Here is a 21831-nt window from a genome sequence, read left to right on the forward strand (position 1 = left end):
ATGGTGCCTGTGGCCTTGAACACTTTTCATCAGGCCCTGCTGATCAGATCACATCCTCCTTCAAATCATTGAATTTTAATTGTGCAAGAGCTTTCGTTTTCCTTACACATTCAGGCTTTGCCAAGAACTTTGTGTTTCCTGCTTTACTTTTCAGCTCATAACTTAACTTCATTTTATGAAGTCAAACCTGAGCTTTAAAAGCCTTGCTGACCGTCCTTAGCCATTTATTTTAGTTTTTGGTCTTCAGCTAACAAATGGGCAACAGCTTCCTTTTCCCCTCATCCACACCCCATAATTCTGATCATCCTGAGAATTAGAATGAACCAAGTCTAGTACTTTTCCCCCAAGAGCTAAAAATGCTTCAGGAGGCACTCACTGGGTGCTCTTGTGTCTTAACTCTGCAAACTTCCGTACACTTCTGACCAAATGTGTGATTTTATACAGGAAGCTTTGAAGTGATTTGATTAACCCAGTTACCAGCGAGAAACAGCAGACCCTACACTGTATTGTCTCTCCCCTCCTTTCCATTTTGGTTCTGTTCCCAAGTCTATCAAAGTTCAATAAAATTTTAGACATTACTTTGCTATGGCTTAGAATGCATGCTTATCCTCCGTAGCATGAAAGGCAAGTAGGGCATAGAAGATGTAGAGATATGCTGTCTCTACCCTCCTGTGCTTAAAGTCTAGGATGGAGAAAAGTAAACAGAAAACATATAGAAGTTTAGCAAAAGTACAAAAGAAGAACATGTTAGTGAATGGAAGAGAATGCTGTAGAAGTTAAGAGAGAGTGAACTAATTACTCGAAGGATATGGCTTTTATGCTGGATCTTCGAGAATGGTGAAGGCTTGCTTGGTAGAAGGTGATCTTAGGAGATGTGATGGTGTGTAGACAAAAGGAACATCCTTGGGAAGGAAACGGGGTGTTTGAAGGATGGTTAAACTGCTTTTGGAATGAGTGCAGATACGAATCTAAGTTTAACTGTTGGGAAATTTTTTGCCACAGTTGCAGGTGATACCATTTAAGAAGAGGGACTGACCATCCAGAAGTTCTGAGTTTATATTTCAGCTCTCATTCTGTTCCTGGGTGACCATGGACATATCACAACAGCCATGTGGGCTGAGTGACTCACCTATAAAATATAATTGAAAGGGCACAAAAGCAAAGGCTAGTTGATGCAACAACCAACAGATACTAGACGTTTTACAGAGATGTCAAGTAAGGACAATCTTATGTCAAGTAAGGACAATTTTAGCCCAAGTGCTAAAATAAAACAAAATTGCACCTAGCTCAAGTCTAACTGAAGGAAAGAAAGCATATTTTACCCCCACCATTTCCTGGACACCTAGTTCTGTAAGAACACAGGAGATTCTCTGATTTTTACCCGGTAAACGTTTCCCACAAGGCTCCGGCGATGTTTGCTTTGCTTTCCAATGAAGGCGAGCTGCCATTCTGGCACCCCTGGCACCTTGCTGTCTCCAAGGTGGCACTGTTATCTGCAGACACCAAGCTGGCACTTTTCTGCTTCTCCAATAACAAATGTGATAAGATCTGCTTTTTTAGGTTGCAGCTGCATCTTTCTTCCGTTCCCTTAGCATCCTTTCAACTCAGCAGTTTTCCTTTTTGCTTCAGATAAATTGCTGTTAATTTAAATGTACTGCAGATCCTTGCCATTTTATGGCTGATTGCTTCTGAGTAATAGGAGGAAAAATGTGTGCATGTTTGAATGTAAAGAAATCTAAATGGGTCAGAAGCCAATGGTACAGAAAGCACAGTGCCTCACTGACCTTCAGCCCCCTGGTCCTTCTCTTTGAAGAGGTCGATAAATGGATCCAGAATCAGCAAATAGCAGAGACCCATCCGGGTTTCTCTTCTCTGCTTTCAACTTGACATCACATTTCTCATTCAGCACCTGCTTTATCCTTGTTCTTATTTAGCTCAGCTAAGTGTAAGCAGCGGTGGCAGTTTTTCTAAAGTTGTTTTTGATAAAGGAGCTGTTGTCACGATAACTACCGTGCACCATCGGAATTCTGCAAACGCTTCAGAATGTCACATTGTCAAAATATCTATATTTCAGACTCAGAAGCTAGACAGCTCGTTTGGCTGCTAAACCCACAAGATGTTCAGCCATTTGTTGTGGTCTAAAAACTTTCCCCCTCACTAGGAGAAAATAATGATCTATTGTTTTATATCATTTTGTGGCCCTTTTTGGGGGTTTCTTATAACATGAGAGGGAACAAGTCATTAGATCCTGGTGGCTAAATTGGGGTCCTAATTGAAATTTACCATCAACCCTTCGGAAACATGAAGCATTGGATGCATTTTCTTAAGGAAGTCAAGTTTTAAATGAAACTAATTTTTCATGAGTTGGTGGTGTATCTTAAGTGTATCAGTGGTATGTGTGAGTATCAAGTATATGGGAAGGAGACTAATTTGCCTTGCTTGAGGTGAGGGGTGGTGTAAGCCATGCTTTACACGCAGACATTACATGCTGCTTATCATTATAACAAGCTGGTTTTTCATCAAGAAAGACATAAACTGTGTATTTTAGGGTGGCTTTACTTGCTTTTCTTGCATGGGTGTGTGGAACCGAGATGTTTGTCTTTGAGGACACATCACAAAAGGCAGAGCAGAAGAAGGTGACAGAGGGACATGACATCAACTTAAATGAGGCAAATGCTGTTGGCAGCCTGAGCAAATGGCAGTCTGAAAGAGCTTTCATCTAGTCCAGCAAATTGTTTCTTCCAATTTTAATAAATAAAAGAGCCTGTACATTATTGTTTTTTTTCATTTTTTTAATTTAATTTTTTATTGAAGGATAATTTTTTTACAGAATTTTGTTGTTTTCTGACAAACCTCAACCTGAATCAGCCATAGGTATACATATATCCCCTCTTTTGAACCTCCCTCCCATTTCCCTCCCCATCCCACCCCTCTAGATGGATACAGAGCCCCTGTTTAAGTTTCCTGAGCCATACAGCAAATTCCTATTGTTATCTGTTTTACATATGGTAACGTAAGTTTCCATTTTACTTTTTCCATACATCTCACCCTCTCCTCCCCTCTCCGCATGTCCATAAGCCTAGTCTCTATGTCTGAAAAATGTGAAAAAAAAAAAAAAAAAAAAAAAGAAGAGCCTGTAGTGCGTGTTGGGGAGATGCATGGCAGAGGAAAGTGGCAAATAGAAGCAAATTAGAAGAGCATCCTGGTTCCAATTAAACACTCTGACATCAGTAAACTCTTCCAGTTTTTGTATGGGGTTGGCCCAAAAGTTTGTTTGGGTTTTTCCATCAAATGTTATGGAAAAACATGAACAAACTTTTGGGCCAACCCAATACCATAAACCCGGTGGAAATAAGGTTTGCATTAGCTGTTTAATCTGTTGTTATTTTAATCAAGTAAACCCTTTAAAATTGCATGTTCAGAGAAACTGGTATATCGAATCTACAAAGATTTTGTTTGAGGGTGATGTCTTCCATTTGTATCTCCAAGCTTTTCTTGCTTTTATTGGCAAACTTGACATCCTCCTATTAATCCCACTGTTTCAGTGGGAAGGAATTTGAGATCCACCCTCTTGAAACCTGAAAGAGTAGCTAAGGTTAGTTCATTCGGTGTTCTTGAGCTGTGTGCCATAGGGCACTTTTCACCTAGCGCTGCTTGTGTTTGCCTGGAGGCTGGGTTTTTAGAAAGAGACTAGAGACAGCTATGAAGGAGACTTAATCAGCATCACCGTGCGCTTCCTAAATTCTCAGTGCTCTGTGGGTGATTAAATCCATAAACGATGTTTGGCGTTTGTCCCTAGTTCTTTTCCTGAGACTTGGAAGGGCAGCAGAGAGACATGCCATGGAAATTAAGCTCCATAGACTTTCTTAGTGTTGTCGTAAATGATCATACAGCTTGGTGATGGTAATTACAGCTCTGGAGGCAGATGACAGCAGCACTTGGCAGACCAGACACCAGGTTGAGGAAAATCGAGAGTCTGGAGAGTTGGGTTTAGAAGTGTCTTCCAAAGCTAAACTTGAAAATGTCTTGGAAGCATCTTGGGGGTTTCTACTATGACATCATCTATTCTGTCACTTATGAAGCTGATGAAGATTCATGCAATTTACTCACAGAATTCTATGTAATAAAACCTTCGCTGTTCCTGCTGGGTTTTCACAGGCAAGTTTGGAGAAAGCTTATCACTTCTAAGGTCATGGTAGGGCAGCCACAGCACCAGAGGTTCTGGGTGGGAATTTGAGTTCTGTCCCACGCTAGCTGTCAGAACTTGAGAGGCTGCTCAGTCTTTGGGCCTCAGTTTTCTCACCCGTTAAGAGGTTATAACAATAGAACCTATCTCCTAAGGTTATAGTGACTTTAATTTAAGCAAAGAGCTTGGCAGATAGCCTGGCACAAAGTAGCTTTACTGTGCAAGTGATTCCCTCTTCTTTCTCCATCTGGAGTCAGTGAAGTATTTGAAGTCAAGGAACTCCAGTTTCTTTATTTTTGCATCATGTATTACAGTGTCTTCTATTTGGTTGGTGCTCAGTAGATGTGTGCAGAATTAGTTGACATTTAGTATTATATATGTTTTATATATTATGTGTACTAGATACTACATGTCTTAAATTGTATATGTAATGTATATACATACAAATATACTTCATGTTGTATGCTATATACCATATTTTATATAGTAGATTCTATATATGTGCCATAGATATGGTATGGTACTTAATTAAATATATGTAGTTAATTAATTGAGATTCCCAGGTGGCACAATGGTAAAGAATCTGCCTGCCAATGGAGGAGATGAAAGAGATAAGGGCTCGATCCTTAGGTCAGGTTGGTCCCCTGGAGAGGGAAATAGCAATTCACTACAGTGTTCTTGCCTGGAAAATTCCATGGACAGAGGAGCCTAGCAGGCTACAGTCCATGGGGTCACAAAGAATCAGACATGCCTGAGCACGTGCATGCGCACACACGCATACACACACAATTAATAGTAGGATTCCTAAAAAAGAATCTAAATCCTCACATGAGCTCAATATTTCTCCAGGTGAAGTCAGCCAGTTCTCTGATCTGGCTGAGTAATTAATTAATTATTGTAGAAATAATTTGGTTTTATAGGTAGGAAAAGAAAATTAGAATTTGGGTAGATGTCTGTTATTCGGATTTTATTTTTTCCTTATATATAAAAATTATTGAGGGGTCACCTTTTACTGTGCACGGATTTCTCCTCCTTAAATTAAGGTGTTAACATCTGAGACAGTTGTGGGTGGAACTGTGTGCAGAAATCCTTTGCAACTCTTTCCTGCGTTTCCCGTGCCCTGTAAACTCAGTTTTAAGTCTAAAGCTAAGCTGGACGATAATGAGAATCCCATTTTCTCCTGATTCCGGTTTTGTAATGACATTATCTTTATGTTTTCAAGCATATTCCATGTTGTGTCTCAGTTTTGACGTTTATTATGTTCTTTTAAAAGTGATTGTACTTGCATGTTATTTTCCATTGAGTTTTCTTTTGAGCATGACTTATGTTTTATTTTGTGTTTCTTTTAGGTTTTGTTTTGTTTCATAAGATTCCACTGGATGGGTAACTGAAATACAGGAAAAGACAGAGAAGGGGGCTGTGGTGCTTATTGGTTGATGCCGCCTTGTAAGCTGGACTCGGGGGGCCGGCATTGACCTTTCCTGGGAAGTGCCGCTTACCTGGGATTTCCTGGTAGATGTGGGTGGTATTTGCAGGAGGTACCGCATGAAGCCCGCAGGTGCTGTGAACTGTGGACTGGGGACACCAATGCAGAGACAGCTCACAGGCAGCTAAGAAAGTCAAGAAAACAAATTAATGCATCTCTTTTGTTCTCACGATCATTCGAATACAAAGTTGAATTGAAATACTGTTGGATTGTGCTTCTCTTCAGAAAGGTGTGTGCTGTTTGACCGTACTGGAAATGTATTGATTTTCAATGTTGCTGTTTATTAAAGGTGAACTGCAAAGTTTTAAAACAAATCTACATGTAGGAACAGGTATAAGTACACTAAACAGTGTAATCTCCATTTAACATGAATTTTAGCACTGTTTTCTGTTGTTTAATCTGTCCTGAATTCAGAGAGCTTCACTTTTCCACCTGGAAAGCAGTGACTAAAAGAGTTAAGGGCATATGCTCCTTCGCTGTGGGGACTTGGGGATATCCTTGGGAGTTTCTTTCCTTCACTGGCTGTTAAGGTCCAGAGTCAATGTAATCAGCAATAATGGTTATCAGCAGACAAAAAAAGAAATGAAAAAAGAAAAGAAACAGGCTAATTGGTCAGGGGCTGTGGATTTTGGTCAGGCATAGTTTCAGAAAAATCGGAAAGAAGTGAAATATATACATATGGTGCATATGCCCTTTTATTTGACCTCTGTGATCCACCCGCTTTTTAGAAGTTTTCCGAGTGAGAGGGCCGCAGCATCCCATGCTGTTCCCGTGACAGAACTGTAGCTTTTTGCTCTGAAAAGGCCCGCGAGCCGAATGGCTGGCCTGCTGTGAGCAGGAGACCACATTCTAAGAAGGGTAGTCCTCTGCAACATACTCCACTCCGCTGGGTTTTCCCGAGCCGGACAGCTCTTCCTGACCCCAGCAGCACACAGGTGGCAGGTCGCTAATGAATGCGTGCTTTATGATGTCCAGCTTCAGCGCTGCGGGGGCAGCCTTCGAGGTACAGAATCCTGCATCCCTGCCTTAGTCTTACATGGACACCCGTCTCACGCACGTGGCCATCACAGTGACCTTTGCGTGCACTTGGCTAAGTGTGCACCGGGCGGGATGGGATCCCTGTGAGGTCTGGCTGCTGCTGCCTGCTTCACACCTTTCCTGTTGGGGGAACTTCAGAGCCAGGCCTGGAGCATCTTGTTTGAAAACACAGTTGGCTCTGACTGTTCACACCTGCCCATAGATGTCACAGCTGAATTGGAAACTTACTGACATTTTAAAAAAGCCCTTTCGTTGGGGGCGGGAGGGGTAGTTACTCAAGTTTTGCAGTTCAGCTTTAAGGTTTTATAGATTTTTAACTGGTCCAACATATTCAGAAACATTGTTTGGAATTCTGTGTAACCAAGGCATTAATCTCAACAAACTGGGATCCATGTAGGCACCACTTGATATAAATAGATTTTCCAAGATGAATACTTTATACTGTATCTTTTACATTAGCCACGAAATGTGTTACTGCTTGACGTGGACATTTCACGGAGTCCTATGGATTACAGCATTTGACTTGGCTGCTCAGTACCCACGCCTGAAAGAAGGGTGGTTCCTCCAAGGCAGAAACAGGCTGTTGTTGTTCTCAGAAGTTGTGTTTCCCAAAGGGTTTTTGAGTGTGCGGGCAGCTGACCCTGGGCAGGGGGAGGTCTGAATATTCTCTGAATTCCCATTTTCTTGCCCACTGTTGAATGACAGTTCCTGTCACTACTTCGATTTTGATCTTTCCCAAAGGTGTCAATTTACAAAAAGGCCAGCTAATTGCAGAAATCCTGACCCCTAAAAGAAAAATGAAATTCAAACTGAGAGCCTGTCACAGGCTGTCAGGACGGTCAAGGTTCTTAAATATCGGCCATTTGGTACAATTTTTTTTTTAAGTTTTTATGTTATTCCGTGGAGTCATAAAAAGGCAATAAACTCTCTAAGGACTATTTTATAAGTATCCCAGGCCCTAAGAGAAATAAAAAAGAACGTTTTTCCTCAATAGCTAAAAGAGTTGCAGCTAGATTTTTGGAGAAAATGGAGAAAAGTGGACAGATAAGGCAATTGAATCAAAGAGCAGTTGACATCTCCTAGGGAACAATGAAAACATCAGGCTATTAGAAAATGGTTTCAGTTGGTCTTGTGTTCTTTATTTTTCATTTTTTTCTTAAATCTCTGAAGACCTCCATCAGTAACCCAACTTCTCGTTTCTGTGCACCAGACCACCCCTCTCATTCTTTGCTTTTGATGTCCACTGTAAGAAATCTTTTTTGAGCATCCTAAAGTGATGTAGCATGCATTTTTCCAGCATTATAGAAAGAAAGGCAGCAGTTTTGCTGAGATCAAGTCCATCATCCTCCAACAAGGATGTGGCATTTTAGTGCCAGGCAGGTATCCTAAGTGAGCAACGTGGGCCAGCTGAGTGAACACCATCCCTTCCAGAGGGGCGGCTGTCACCCAGACCAGCCAACTCCTGCCTCCTAGGAATGACGGTCCAGATTTCCAAACCTTCTGATTCTTTAAGAGAAACTTGAAACCTGGATTTTTTATGTGAAATGTCTCTATTTTTAAAAAGTTGGCTCAGTTATTTTTAAAACGTTATGTAGGCCAACAAAACATGTCTGTGGGCTGCCAGTTTGTTACTCTGGTCTTAAAGCAAGATCATTGTTCTTTCACTGTATCCAGCGAGAGATGGGAAAGCACAGATTCAGGTGGGGAAGCACATGGCCCCACTTCGTCGGTTTTCCTTGATGTACTGATACAGCCCGTTGGTGAATGCAAAACAGGTGTGTCCTCTTCAAGAGGTGTGTCTCAGGTCCTGTATCTTGATTCAGGTCCCACTGAGACCCTCCCAGGAAGCTGAGAGAGAGAGGAATAAACTCCCACTGTCATCGCATGATACATCAGTCTGAGACTAAAGGAGATCAGTCTCTTAACAGCAGGAATGAATCTCCACATACTTTCATGCATTCAGGGGTTTTCTCTCCTGGTCTGCAACAGGCACTGGTTTCATTTTGACCCACTGAATCTTCTTTCCAAGAGTAAGGAATAGAAATGAGGCATGAACAATCCCAGCCCCAAGCTTGCAATGCAGAACCCAGGATTCACTTTTGGCTCTGAACTCTCCCTCCCACCCCTCACCTGGCTTACACCCCACCCCCCAACACTGACCAGAGGCCATCAGGAATCAGCCATTGGATGAGTAAACAATTCAAGGAGTACAGCCATGAATTCAGGCCAGGAGTGAGGGCCAGCATGATGCAAGCTCTCTTGCTTTTTCTCTCCTCTTTTTTTCCCTTGATTCTGTTAAAATCTCTGATTTTTTTTTTTTCTCTCTCTCTCCAACACTCTAAATTGACTCCATGACAGAGAGTTTATTTTTATTTGGTTACTTTGCACACACTTTTTTTTTTCTTTGCAAAATGGAATCGAAGCACTAACTGGGACCAGTATTAACTCTTCTGTAGCTCTCCAAGATGATTTATGCTTTCATTTGCTCCATTTCTTTTTGTCTAGTGCCCCCTCCCTTGGTTTTCATCTAATTTCCTCCCACTACAATAGAAGCTCATTTCATCTTCTTTTGTCCAGACTCCAGGTAATAGATTCCGTAAACTCCAGGGTCTTCACAGGGTTGCTGCATTCAGTCACGTGGGCTGTGCCGTTCCCCGCTGGTGAAGGTCAGTGGACCCCCAGGCTTGTGCTACTCAGCAGACTGTATTCCGGGGAAACTAGGACAGAAGTAGCCATTCCATTAAGTGCGTTCTGCTATGTTCACATACCTACAGTGCCTATAAACCATGACAGGTCTGTTCAAGGACACCTGGGAAGGTTAAGGACCCTGCTGAACAGGGCAAGGATACAATTTTCTGTGGGGTGCTGCCAGGCTGAATTAAGTTAAGAGACTTCCTAATCCAGAAAGTGATATGAAAACAGTTGTCAGAGAAGGCAGTTTTCAACTCAAGTTAGCCCATTTCCTTGTTTTGGTCTTCAGGGACAAAGGGACCTCCCAGCCATCTAATTTTGACAGTGAGATCACCCTGAGTTTAATTCAGGCTAATGTGGTTTGGAGCCTCAGGCTGGTCATTGGTACGTACCCAAGATGGCTTGACGTTGGCTATGTCAGGAGTCTTAGTTTCACAGAAAAATAAGCATGTGAGAGGTAAAGGAAAGAACAGAGATTTTCACCACCTTTCAAATTCACCACCATCCATTTATGAATGGAGCTTCTATAAACAAATATAAAATAGCAAGAGGTTTTATTCACAATGTATATGTATTTCAAATTGTCACACTGTACACTTTCAACATCTTACAATTTTCTTTGTTGATTATACCTCAGTGATGCTGAAAATACAAAAAAAAAAAAAAAAAAAAAGAGAGAGAGAGAGAAATGGAAAAAAAATAGGAGACTCCAGAGAAAGACAGATCTTTGAGTTTCACTCATGTCATGTTTAAATCCATTTGCTGTAATCCATATAGGCAGCCTGTGAATCATTCTCATGCCCTGTTTTGTTCCCCATAATGTTCCAGGTCTTAAAGTCATTTTTCCACATTTCCTGTAAATAATGGATAATCATTTTTATTTTATTTTTAAGTACTGTTTTAACAATGTGGATAGACCATAAATGTACTTGCTGAATTCATTCATGTTTTTAACAAGTCAATAAAGTTTTGTAATTCATCTCCATGTGTCTTGCATTCTCTGTAGGGACTTGCATATATTTCCACCCCCCACCTTCTTCAAATACATACCATCACCTCATGTGTCACTGGTGGTGCTCAAAACTAAAGGTGTTAGAAGAAAGTGTGAGAAATGTCACTGGAATGTGGAGGAGTCCCAAAGCCCCTGGAGATTCTGAAATAAATCTCTTCTAAAAAAGATTTTTTAAATTTCAATCTATGTGAGTTGCACATTTATGGTTTATTGATTCTTGCATCAGATATATTTTCATTGGCTAAAAGGCAGTCCTAAAAAACAGCAAGAAGTTTAAGGGATTAAAAAGATGAAACGTAACATCCTGTGGGAAAGTGACTCACCTTCCTGCAGGAGGTATTCTCAGTGCTCTGTCCCTCCGTTCTAACTGACTTTGTGGTCAAATGAACCTGATAACTTATACTATGCAGGAGGGAGGGGGACAGAGAGGAAGACAAGTGGGCACGGAGATAAGGTACCATCTTGAATCTTAACTGTGAACGTGGTGCCCGTACTTCACACCCCTTTGGTCTCCGTTTCCTGCCTGGCCCCACTGTTTCTTCTCATTTTCCCCTTTTCAGATAGGACCTAAAATCAAGGTCCCCAGCTTTGATTCACTTGAGATTGCTTTCACTTTCTTGTAACCTTGTTAAGTGTTTTCACTCTAAATCAACGACTTAAGAATTGGAAAAACAACGTGACCTGATGTCATACATGCTTACTGAGCCAAGTATGCCGACCCCCTTCAAAGAACCTGTTTAGTGCTGGTGACTTGAGTTTCTTCTAAGGCACTTTTAAATGTGCTGAGCTGAGAATGGGTTTTGATGGTAATTTGAAAGTTGTGTGGTAATCTCAGGTGGTAGGCACTGGATGCAGACTTCGAGAGTTTGAATTCCAGCTCTGCTCGAAGACTAAATGACCTTGGGAAAGCTACTTCACGACCTCATTCCTCAAGAGATGAGGATAATGGGAGCAGTGTCTCCCCACTGGGCTCCTATGAGACCTAGATGATGTACTTGGCGTGGGGAGAAGTATTGGGTATCACTAATAATAATACTTGAAAGTACATGGGTTTGCACTGTGCTTGGGTGTGCCTCCGTAAATGCCCTGGGTTCACAGACTCACTTGCATGTATGGGTCATTCAGCAATTGCATGGGTGCCAATAACAGAGTCCTCACGAAGGGGCATTTGCCTCCCTGGGTCGTTTTGGATGTGGTCCAAGCAGGAGATTTCTCAGGGGTTCTCCTAAATCTCTTCGTAGATTCCTCTCCCTGCCCTGGTGATTTTTTGCATACCGATCACAGTCAGATTTGATTTTGATAGAATAAGAGGTCATGATCTGTTTGGGCCTGCATGCATGCATGCTGCATGCTAATACATGCATGCTAAGTTACTTCAGTTGTGTTCGACTCTTTGTGACCCTATGGATTTTAGCCTGCAAGTCTCCTCCATACATGGAATTCTCCAGGCCAGAATACTGGAGTGGGTTGCCATGCCCTCCTCCAGGGGATCCTTTTGACCCTGGATGGAGCAGGCGGGTTCTTTACCACTAGCGCCACCTGGAAAGTAATCACATCCTGTATCCTTAGCCTGCATTTGTTTTCTTCATAGCACATAGGTGGCAACCAGTTCTCAGCACTAGTCAGTTGTGTTCCTATGGAACTGGAATCTCAGTGCTGCCAGATCCTTTATTTACCAAAACATGTCAGCTGTGCAGACTTTTTTTTTTTTTTAATTGCAAAATGTTCCAATTCTTAAAGAGCAGCTACAGATTCATGCCTTTGCAGAACGAGGGTGCTGACCATGTAAAACATTCCAGGACTACTCCCTGGCTGCCAGTTTTCGGTCTCTGCCTTAATTCTCCTGACTATGGCCTTTTACAGATAGGGAAACGGAGACCTGTATAGGACAAAGGACTGTTTTCTCAAAGTGAGCCAAGCCCCAGCATTTCCTTGTGTGGGGGGGCAGGGTATGGTTAGGAGGAAAGGGGATAGGAAGAGGCCTGTGGGACCACCCCCCACCCCAGCCCCCACAACAAGCATCTCCGAGGTCCCCTCATTTCCTAGTCCTATTCGACTGGGCCTGTGTGTGTGTTACTCACTCAGTCGTGTCTGACTCTTTACGATCCCATTGAGTGTAGCCTTCTAGGTTCTTCTGTCCATGGAATTCTCTAGGTGAGAATACTGGAGTGGGTAGCTATGCCCTTCTCCAGGGGATCTTCCCAACCCAGGGATCGAACCTGGGTCTCCAGCGTTGCAGGCATACCATTTGAGCCACATGGGAAGCTGTAGTTTGGACTTGTATTATGATTATTCAATGAGTTCAATTGATGCTCTGCAGCTTGAGAATTCTGGAAGAAAAGTATTGAAGGTCATATCCCAATATGGTTTTCTTCTTTTGTTCTCACTTCATTAAGTCAGAAATTTTCATCATTTGAAGGGGTTCCTCCATTATCTTTACCTTTCGAATTATCTTTTTGAAAATCTTTGGCTAAGGATAAAAATAACACAAGAATTGGCTAAGAGTTGTTTGAAAGGAAAAACTTGTTTCAAGTTCCTTTAGAAACAAGTGTTTGCAGGCAATGGGTTTTCAATTCCTGATGTAGTTTTTCATAATAGCTGTAGCAGGCAATACAATTGGTCACACTTGGAGTAATGACATTTCATTTATTTAAAAATATTTTGTAATTTGGGGCTTTTTTTTTTCTTATTAAATCATTTTAAGTAAGTGGCACTGAAGTTTTACCAGCACATAATTTAAAGTATTTTTACAGTTGTTACTGCCTTTTCTAACACTTTTTAAAGCAGTGTTTATCATTGAATCTGAAAGGTAGACCCAATGATAAACAGGTATCAGGCAAATAGGTATTGGTTTCCAAGCCTATTTTGAGTGCTTCGTGGTTCTTTTAACAGTCTTTGAGGCAGATGCTAATATTGCTCCCATTGGAAAGGTTAGGAAACTGAGGAACAGAATGATGAGGGGCTTGTTCCAAGTTACCTAGCTAAGGAGGGGGAATGCAGGATTTGAATTCAGGTAGACTAACTCTGGGGGGCTTCCCAGGTGGCTCAGTGGGTAAAGAATCTGCCTGGAACATAGGAGATGTGGGTTCAATTCTTGGATCCAGAAGATCCCCTGGAGGAGGGCAAGGCAACCCACTCAAGTATTCTTGCCTGAGAAATTTCATGGGCAAAGGAGCCCAGTGGGCTACAGTCCATAAGATAGCAAAGAGTCAGACGTGACTGAAGTGACTGAGCACACACAGCCTAACTCTGAGATTCTTGTTGTCCAGATGCAGAACAGTAAGGTTAATTGAAATCACAGGAGAGGCTCTATCCCAGTAAACAGCCCCCCCACCCGTCTCCCTCAGTAATTCATGGCGCTCACAAAGTCCTTGCCAGTCTTGACTTGACAGTACGTGGCACTGTAGTGAACTTGACACTCGCTTTCTAAATTTCACTTTATAAAACAGAAGTTACATCCAGTATGTATCCATTGCTAATTAGCTGTTGAAAACCCAGAGTGTGTTTGCCTTTTTTCCATTGTGCCTGAAGATGGATTTGTTGATTTTGATTGTTCCGAAGTGAGTTTTCTTATTACTCTGAATCTGGAGCACTTCCTATTCATATGAGGCAGTCACTTGGGCTTCCCTGGTAGCTTAGCTCGTAAAGAATCTTCTGCAATGCAGGAGACCCCGGTTTGATTCCTGGGTTGGGAAGTTCCCCTGGAGAAGGGATAGGCTACCCACTCCAGTGTTTTGGGGCTTCTCTAGTGGTTCAGATGGTAAAGAATCTGCCTGCAGTGCGGGAGACCTGGGTTCGATCCCTGGGTTGGGAAGATGCCCTGGAGGAGGGCGTGCCAACCCACTCCGGTATTCTTGCCTGGAGAATTCCATGGACAGAGCGGTCTGCCAGGCTACAGTCCATGGGGTCACAAAGAGTTGTACATGGCTGAGCGGCTAAGCCCAGCTCTCCAGTGAGGATGCGTGAAGGTAGAGAAACCACTTCAGTGAAGATGTGGGTCGGGGACGTGAAGGGGAGGTTTGCTTGAGAACGTATCCTGCCACCTCCATGGAAAGGATCTGGACTTTGGGACAAGGTGTTGGAGATGGCTGAGCGGTTTCTGGCCTCAGAGACACAAGACAGAGCAGCGTCTGAACCGCACGGTCATGTCGCTGCTCTTGTCCTTGAACGTCCTGTCTGCAGCCAGTGACTGAGAGAGACTGCCAAGGGCACATGCTAATTTTCCAGTCATTTGGTCAAGTCCCATCTCACATACCACAGACCCCGGGGCCTGTGTTTACTGAATCAAAATCTCCGCTCAACCATAAACTAATGAACAGACAATTCTCTCACTCTCTTCTTTTAAAATTTTTACTGTGTTTTGAAGGAAGAAGGGCAAAGCCTCTTTTGTGTTGTTTGCCACCCTTCCATCTCTTTCTACTAGTTCTCATCCTACAGTAATTAGTCTTGTTGAATTGATAAATAAAAAGGTAGATTAGATTGCTTTATGGATTAGAATTCAGCTTCAGGTAAGCTCACACAATTTCTCTGAAAACCCTGGAGCTGGGTGGGAAGTACAGAGGTGCCAGCACTCTGTACTGGCAGAGTAGGGGGAGGTTCTAGGTTTTTAACATGAACTATGAATCCTGAACTAAGATAGTCTATTTCCCAGATGGCTCAGTGGGTAAAGAATTCACCTGCAATGCAGGAGATGCAGAAGACTTGGGCTCAATCTCTAGGTCAGGAAGATTCCCTGGAGGAGGAAATGGCAACCCACTCCAGTATTCTTGCCTGAAAAATCCCATGGACAGAGGAGCCTGGTAGGCTGCCATCCATGGGGTCACAAAGACTCACACACAATAGGGATTGCTGAATAGTAATAATAGGTAATCTATGAGGGTGCTTCAGACTATTCAGATATTACACTCAGAGCAAAGATTTCTCTCTGCATTTACCTAGGCTCCTGGATTCAGGGGAGGCCAACTATCTCTCTATGGCCCTCTTGCTCTAAATACTGTTGAGTTGAATGCTGGTGAACTCCTTTGTCCCTTCAACCCTAGAGGTGGGAAAAACTTCCCTCTGTGGTCAGTCTCCACGACTCGCCACCTCTTGTTTGTCCTTTAACCTGCCCAAATATCTGTACATCATCCCTACATCTCTTCATGTGAAACCACCTGGGGTGAATTCTTTTTCTGTAGCACCACCCCACTGCGATCTATGTATGAAAGTGAAAAGTGAAAGTGAAAGTCACTCAATTATGTCTAACTCTTTGAGAGCCTGTGGACTGTAACTTGCCAGGTTCCTCTGTCTGTGGAATTCTCCAGGCCAGAATACTGGAGTGGGTAGCCTTTCCTTTCTCCAGGGGATTTTCCCAACCCAGGGATCGAACCCAGATCTCCCACATTGCAGGCAGATTCTTTACCATCTGAGCCGCCAGGGAAGTATCAATAAATTCTTTAATACATTATCTTATTTTATCTTAGCCAGATCCTATTCAAAATCCAGTAAGTATTAATCATCAATTATAGATCAGACATGAGCCAGGCACTGGGAAGATACCACAGTTAGCACAACAGATATCCTCTGTGACCTCCTGGGCCATGGTTTTACAGTTACAGTGTCTGCATGTTGACACCATTATCATGCATACTTTACAAGAGGGAAAAAAGACTTGAAAAGTTAACTTGTCCAAGGTTCCACAAATGAGATCTGTGTGCCTAGGAATTCATGCTTCTGGCCCTCACTCTCTGAGGACAGTGCTCTTTTGTTCTCTTGAGGGACCCCCAGCTGCAAACTCTGAGAGAGATGTCAGGCCTCTGCTCTTCACCTTGGTGGTTCTAATTCTTTTTGACCCACTATAAATTTGTGAAAGGTGTCCCAGCTCTTGGTACCTATTTTGTCTCTCTTTTTTCTTTTCCTCTGTCTGCCTTTCCACCAACATAAACACACACAGCTATGTTTTATCTATTCTTTAATTTTAACAGTTAAATTTTAAATTTACGTTGGTTGGGTGGAATACGTATTTAAAAAGTGAGATGGTATGTGAGTGAAAAAGAGAAAGGAAGGAAGTAAAGACATAATAATTCTCTCTCACACACACACACATCCACACACACACACGGAAAATGTATATCACATACGTTAAGCTTTGTTTGATTAAATGAGAAGTTAATTCCAGTACATTATACTATTATCACCTCCCCACTGCTCACTGGGATTTAATGCTCCTTTAGAAAACTTTCTGTATTGTATTTTTTGCTTTTTGTTTTTACTTCCTTATAAATAGCAAAAAGTTTTGCTGAGAAGAAGTTATTACAAATCCCAAAAGGTTGGTGTTCCATTCTGAGCTCCAAGATATAAGGATTGAGTGGATTCAAACTTGGCCAACTTTCTGACTTGGCAAGTGCTTCCATCCTTATTTATGACAGCTTGGAAACTTCCATTTTCCAGGGCTTATAAACGATGTTGCTGATTTTGTCTCCCTTTTCTATTTTGCTGTGAATTATGAAATAACCAGCCTGAAGGTTAAAGCATTAACCCTCTTAGCAGCATAAGTGTGTGTGTGTGTGTGTGTGTGTGTGTGTGTGTGTGTGTGTGTATGGCTGTGTTCTTTTTTTCCTTGGTTGTCAGGCACATTTACATTTTCATACAGGCAGTGAACTCCCTTTTTCTGCCTTTCCACAAAATGACAGTCGGAAATGCTGAGGTCTGGGGTATGGAGAATGATAGGCTTGTGGTCTCTATTGTGGCCACAAAGGACTTCTTGGTCAGCTGTTCTCCAAGGGACTGTATATCTTGTCCTCAAATGGCAATTTAACCACTGGTACCCCAGAGCAAGACAGGTAATCAGGAATGTCTCAGGGAGTGTTTCCAAGACGTATGAGCTGGTTGTGTTCTGGGGATCTCCCTGCCTGTTTTCTCAGTAGAAAATTGTCAGAATGGGGGAACTACTGAGAAGCTGTCTTCCCTTCCTTCTTTTTATCTTAACTCTATATCCAGTTCCTTGAATACTCATCTTAAGTACTTTTTTCTTTGGATTCCTGTAAAGTCACAAAAGTTGAGAGCCTCTGATTATTGGGTAGAGGATACAGACTTTTCAGAATACAGGCAGGAGGAATTTTTGAATGCAGAATGTGTCCTTGGAGAAGCGGGTGCCAAGTGGGGATTAAAACTGCAAGGATTTTTTAATCAGGAAAAACTCTTGTGTGAGAGAAAATGGAGAAGAAGCCGGAGAAGGCTGTAGGAGCGTCAGACTGCCTAGCAAGCAGTGCTTTGCAGGGATGGGGCGGGAAGAAAGCCTGGGTGAAGCACCCCTGATTGCCACTGTCTAAGCAGGTGTTGGCAGAGCTTTGGGGTGGATTTGGGGGGTTTGGGGCTACTGGGTGTCTGTGAGCCACAGAAGGCTGTCCAAGGAGTCCCTGGTCTTCTGGGATGTGTCTGCCTTACAACCAGACCAAGCTCAGTCATTGGTGCTGGAGCAGCCCACAGGGGCATGGACTTTATGCAAATGAAAGGGTGGATTTCAGAGCACTGATGGATTTCAGGGTGTAGCTTGATCACTTTTGCTCCCTGACATTGAGGGTCCACGGGGTGCTCCCATACAATGGGAGCAGTCTTATCTGACCTCCAGTTGTGTGATATACAGGATGATTTCACTTCCCATCTCTCTGTAAAGCGTAGTGCCCATCTGACAGTGCGCTGCACACCCCTGGCTGGACCACTGGGCTCCAGAGTTGAAGGGAACATTTAGTTCTTTAAATGACCTACTACCAGTTATATTGGTTTAAAGGGCTTCAACCATACATGTTTCTTTTTTAGAAGTGCAAACTGGGCAAGTCAACATTTTGAAATGTTTAAAATGTCATTTTTGAGCTGGAGCCATCCTTTTATTTATGGCAACATAAAACGACATCTGAAGCTAAGACCTGTTTTTGCTTTTCTTGCCTGCCTCCCCAAACTACCAGTGACTTGATTTCACTTCATTTTGTGTTCCCTGTCAAACAAATGTCCTATGGTGGCAGCTCTCCTCATCGATTCAGCTTCTTTCGGAAGAGTGTTTATGGAAGTCCCTTGCCAGGCCTGAGGAAAGAGCTGGAGTGGAGCAGAGCGAGGTGTCCTCTTACACAATTCTTCACCCCAGCCTCGAGTTGAATTGTTTTCAAGAAAAATCCTTGTTCAGATTCGACAGACTTTACTGAATGCTTTCTATGGGCTACACCGTAGATTGCCAACTCCACTGACTCAGGAGACCAGATGGGTCATGGGAATGAGTAGGTGGAGTGGCCCCGTGCACGGGCAGAGCTAGCCCACCCCAGCTAGTGTTGTTGTGCAGGAATGCAGGCTCACGGTCGTCAAACCTTCTGGTTTTTCAAGGCAAGGGAAGATCTGGAGTTTTGTGTGAAATCTCCCAATTTTTAAATGTTGGCAAGGCTCTTCACATTTTTTAAAGTCTCCGCGAGCCAAACAAAACACGTCTTTTTGCCAGATTTTTCCTGTTGTGACCCTTGAGCTGAATATTCTGTTCGCTGCTTTTAAGATCTGTTCCTGCACAATGGCCTTGAACAGATACTGGTCTTTTGGTTGAGTTTCCTGGAAGCCAACTCTGCTTTGGGGATTCCCGTGGGAGTGATTGATGAAGGGAGAGTCTCCGGGCTGCCCAGGGGAGGAGTGGGGAAGGCAGGACAGGGTAGGGGGCCCCCAGGAGAGGGTTTCAGACAAAGCCTTGTGGAGGGGGAGCCCCTGAGTATAAGTTTTCCCCCAGAGATTTGGAAGTTAGGCTTTCATTTTCATGTCCCCCTGATCACGGCTGAGGGTCCCAATAGACAGAAGAGGGTTCCAGAAGCTCAAGGGTGGCCCTCCAGCAAAGAGACACATGTGCTGGTTGTTGCCCAGACTAAGCACACGACAGCCAGGCCCAGCATCTCCCACCACAGGGAGCTGTGACTTTGCCCAGTGAGCCCACAGAAGCAGAGGCCAAGCCAGAATTCCAACCTGGATCTTCTGCCTCCAGTCCCGTCCCCTGCTTGTTGACACTTTTTCTAGATGCTTATTACAGAGATCGGGGTGCTGAGTTGGGAGTATCTTAGATCCTGACTACTTGGTGTGTTGGCCCCAGACTCCCAGCTGGTCTTTTCCTCTCGGGTTACCTGGAGGGAGGACAGCATGGCCCTTTGGAGAAGGCAGGGGCAGGTCAGTAGAAACTCAGAAGATGCTGTGAACCGGTGACTCCCTAGACAGTTCTGAGAGGGCTCGCTTGAGCCGGGAGCTCCCCGCTCCAAGTTTTTCACACTGGGTTTGATGCTTCATATCTGAGATATAGGCAGTGTTTGGGGTGCTCTGTGCCCTAGTACTGAGTTCTGGGCTTGTAAGACACATCTTGCCTGATTCAAACCTAGAATATTCTATTTCCTTTGGAGGATTGGAAACTGTTCATGTGTTTAATTAAAGATATACCCTCTAAACTCCGAGCAGTTCCCCTCTAAGGGAATCCATTGGAGACAGGGAGAAAGGCAGAAGCTGTAACACCATCTGCTTACCAGACATCGCTGGAGTCTGAGGGGCTCAGAGGCGAGGAAAGATCAGGTTTTGTTTTTTTTTTTTTTAACCTGAACCTACCACGTCAGCCCACGCAGCCCTTGCCCTGTGCCCTCTACTGTGGTCTGTGGCTGACTCTTCCTTCCCAACTTCCGATTGAACCAGGACAGCTTCCTTGGCCTCACCCCTTGAAGGCTGTCCTGAAATCAAGCCAGGTCTTGCCCCCCAGGCTGTCAAACCCACTCCGTGTTTGTCACTCCCATCACCCCTGCCTCCCATAAGACCCTTGGGAGGAGCAAATGGGTGTTCTCACCCTCTTGCTTTCATCCCTGAGTGCACCATTTTCCTCCCAAAATCCAGACTTGTGCTGGTTGGTCCTGTCCTCTCACACCTCTAGGGACTCACACAGCTAAGTAGATCAAAACCAATCTCCTCAAAAGGTAATTCTCTCTCCAGTCTGTTTTTGCAGCCATCCCCTCCCCATCTATCACCTCTATTCCTCTTTCCCAAGATGCTCACTCCACCTGGTTGGAGCCTCTTTCTCCCACCACGTGTACTTTCAACTGTTGAGTCCTCCCGCTTATTATCTGAGTGAACTTGAACTTGGCATTTATTTGTCAGAGTCTCAGATTTCCTCTCAAGAAAATGATGGAAGTAAATGTCTAGTTTGTGGGGTGACTGGGAGAAATACATGGGAAATTTATTGCAGGTCAGTAGGACAGCGTTTGACCTATTGCAGGTGCTCAGTAAATAATACCATTGTTGGTGGCTCAGCAGTAAAGAATCTGCCTGCAAATGCAGGAGATTCAGGTTCAATCTCTGTGTCAAGAAGATCCCCTGGAGAAGGAATGGCAACCCACTCCAGTACTCTTGCCTGGAGAATTCCATGGGCAGAGGAACCTGGCAAGCTACAGCCCAAGGGTCACAAAAGAGTCGGACTTAGTGACTAAAACAAGAACAACATGATGATTATCCTCACTCTTGTCCTTCTTCAAGACCCAGCACAGATTCCCTTCTTTCTCCCAGAAGCTTCCCCAGAACAGCTCACACAAAATTCACACCTTCTATAGAATCTGCCTGTAATGTGGGAGACGGGTTCTATTCCTGGGTTGGGAAGATCCCCTGAAGAAGGGAACAGCTATCCACTTGGGTATTCTATCCTGGAGAATTCCTTGGACTATATAGTCCATGGGGTCGAAAAGGGTTGGAAGTGACTGAACGATTTTCACGTCACTTCGTTTCATCCTCATATAGTAGTATCAAGCCTTATTTGATCCTCTGGTCTGAGAGCATGGGTCCTCTTTTGCTGCATTAAGTTGAATTTCTCCAAAGCCCTGGACCACATACCGTTCCTGACAGAGGTACACACTGTGCTTTCAAAGAAGCAAAGGAAGTATATGTAACTCTCAACTGAGTTCACTTCTGTTGAGGTTTGAGCTAGTTTCTGGATACAGCTGTGTAGGACCTCAGGCTGAAAGGCTTCATCAAAGATAGGGAGCTTCTGAGGTAAAGATGACCAGTAAAGCTTTAGGATCCCAAATGCAGCACAATCCTCACCATGAACAGTACAGAGTTTTCTGGGGGAGCTTCTCCAGTCCTGTGGACCAGGAATATTTTAAGGTATTAGTTTTCTAGGGCTTGTCCAACAAATTACCACAAACTCAGTGGCTTCCAACAACAGAAATGCATTTTGTCATCGTTGTGGAGACCAGAAGTCTGAAGTTGAGGTCTTGGCAGGCTTGGTTTCTCCTAGTGGATCAGAGGGAAAGTTGGTTCCCTGCCTCTATTCCAGCCTCTGGTGTTTGCTGACAAGTCTTGGGGTCCTGCGGCTTATAGATGCTTCACTCCAATCTCGGTCTTCACAAAGCCTTCTCCTCCCTGTATCTCTGTGTCTTCCCTTCCTCT

The 21831-nt window shown here is 43.5% G+C and overlaps 1 protein-coding gene across 2 annotated transcripts in view; it reads left to right on the plus strand.

The window, feature by feature from the left end:
• NTRK2 (neurotrophic receptor tyrosine kinase 2) overlaps window positions 1-21831 on the plus strand; it is a 388739-nt gene that overhangs the window by 158961 nt on the left and 207947 nt on the right. The window contains exon 14 of one of the 2 annotated variants that reach the window (XM_065946652.1): window positions 5536-10376. The exons of the other annotated variant lie outside the window; for it this stretch is intronic. Within the exon in view, the coding sequence (XP_065802724.1) occupies window positions 5536-5573 (38 nt within the window). The 3' untranslated portion in view covers window positions 5574-10376. Of the gene's footprint in view, window positions 1-5535; window positions 10377-21831 lie in introns of those variants that run through there. 2 annotated transcript variants of the gene reach the window in all.

The sequence above is a fragment of the Muntiacus reevesi genome, chromosome 10 (assembly GCF_963930625.1).
Source record: "Muntiacus reevesi chromosome 10, mMunRee1.1, whole genome shotgun sequence".
In the NCBI taxonomy this organism is placed as follows: Eukaryota; Metazoa; Chordata; class Mammalia; order Artiodactyla; family Cervidae; genus Muntiacus; species Muntiacus reevesi.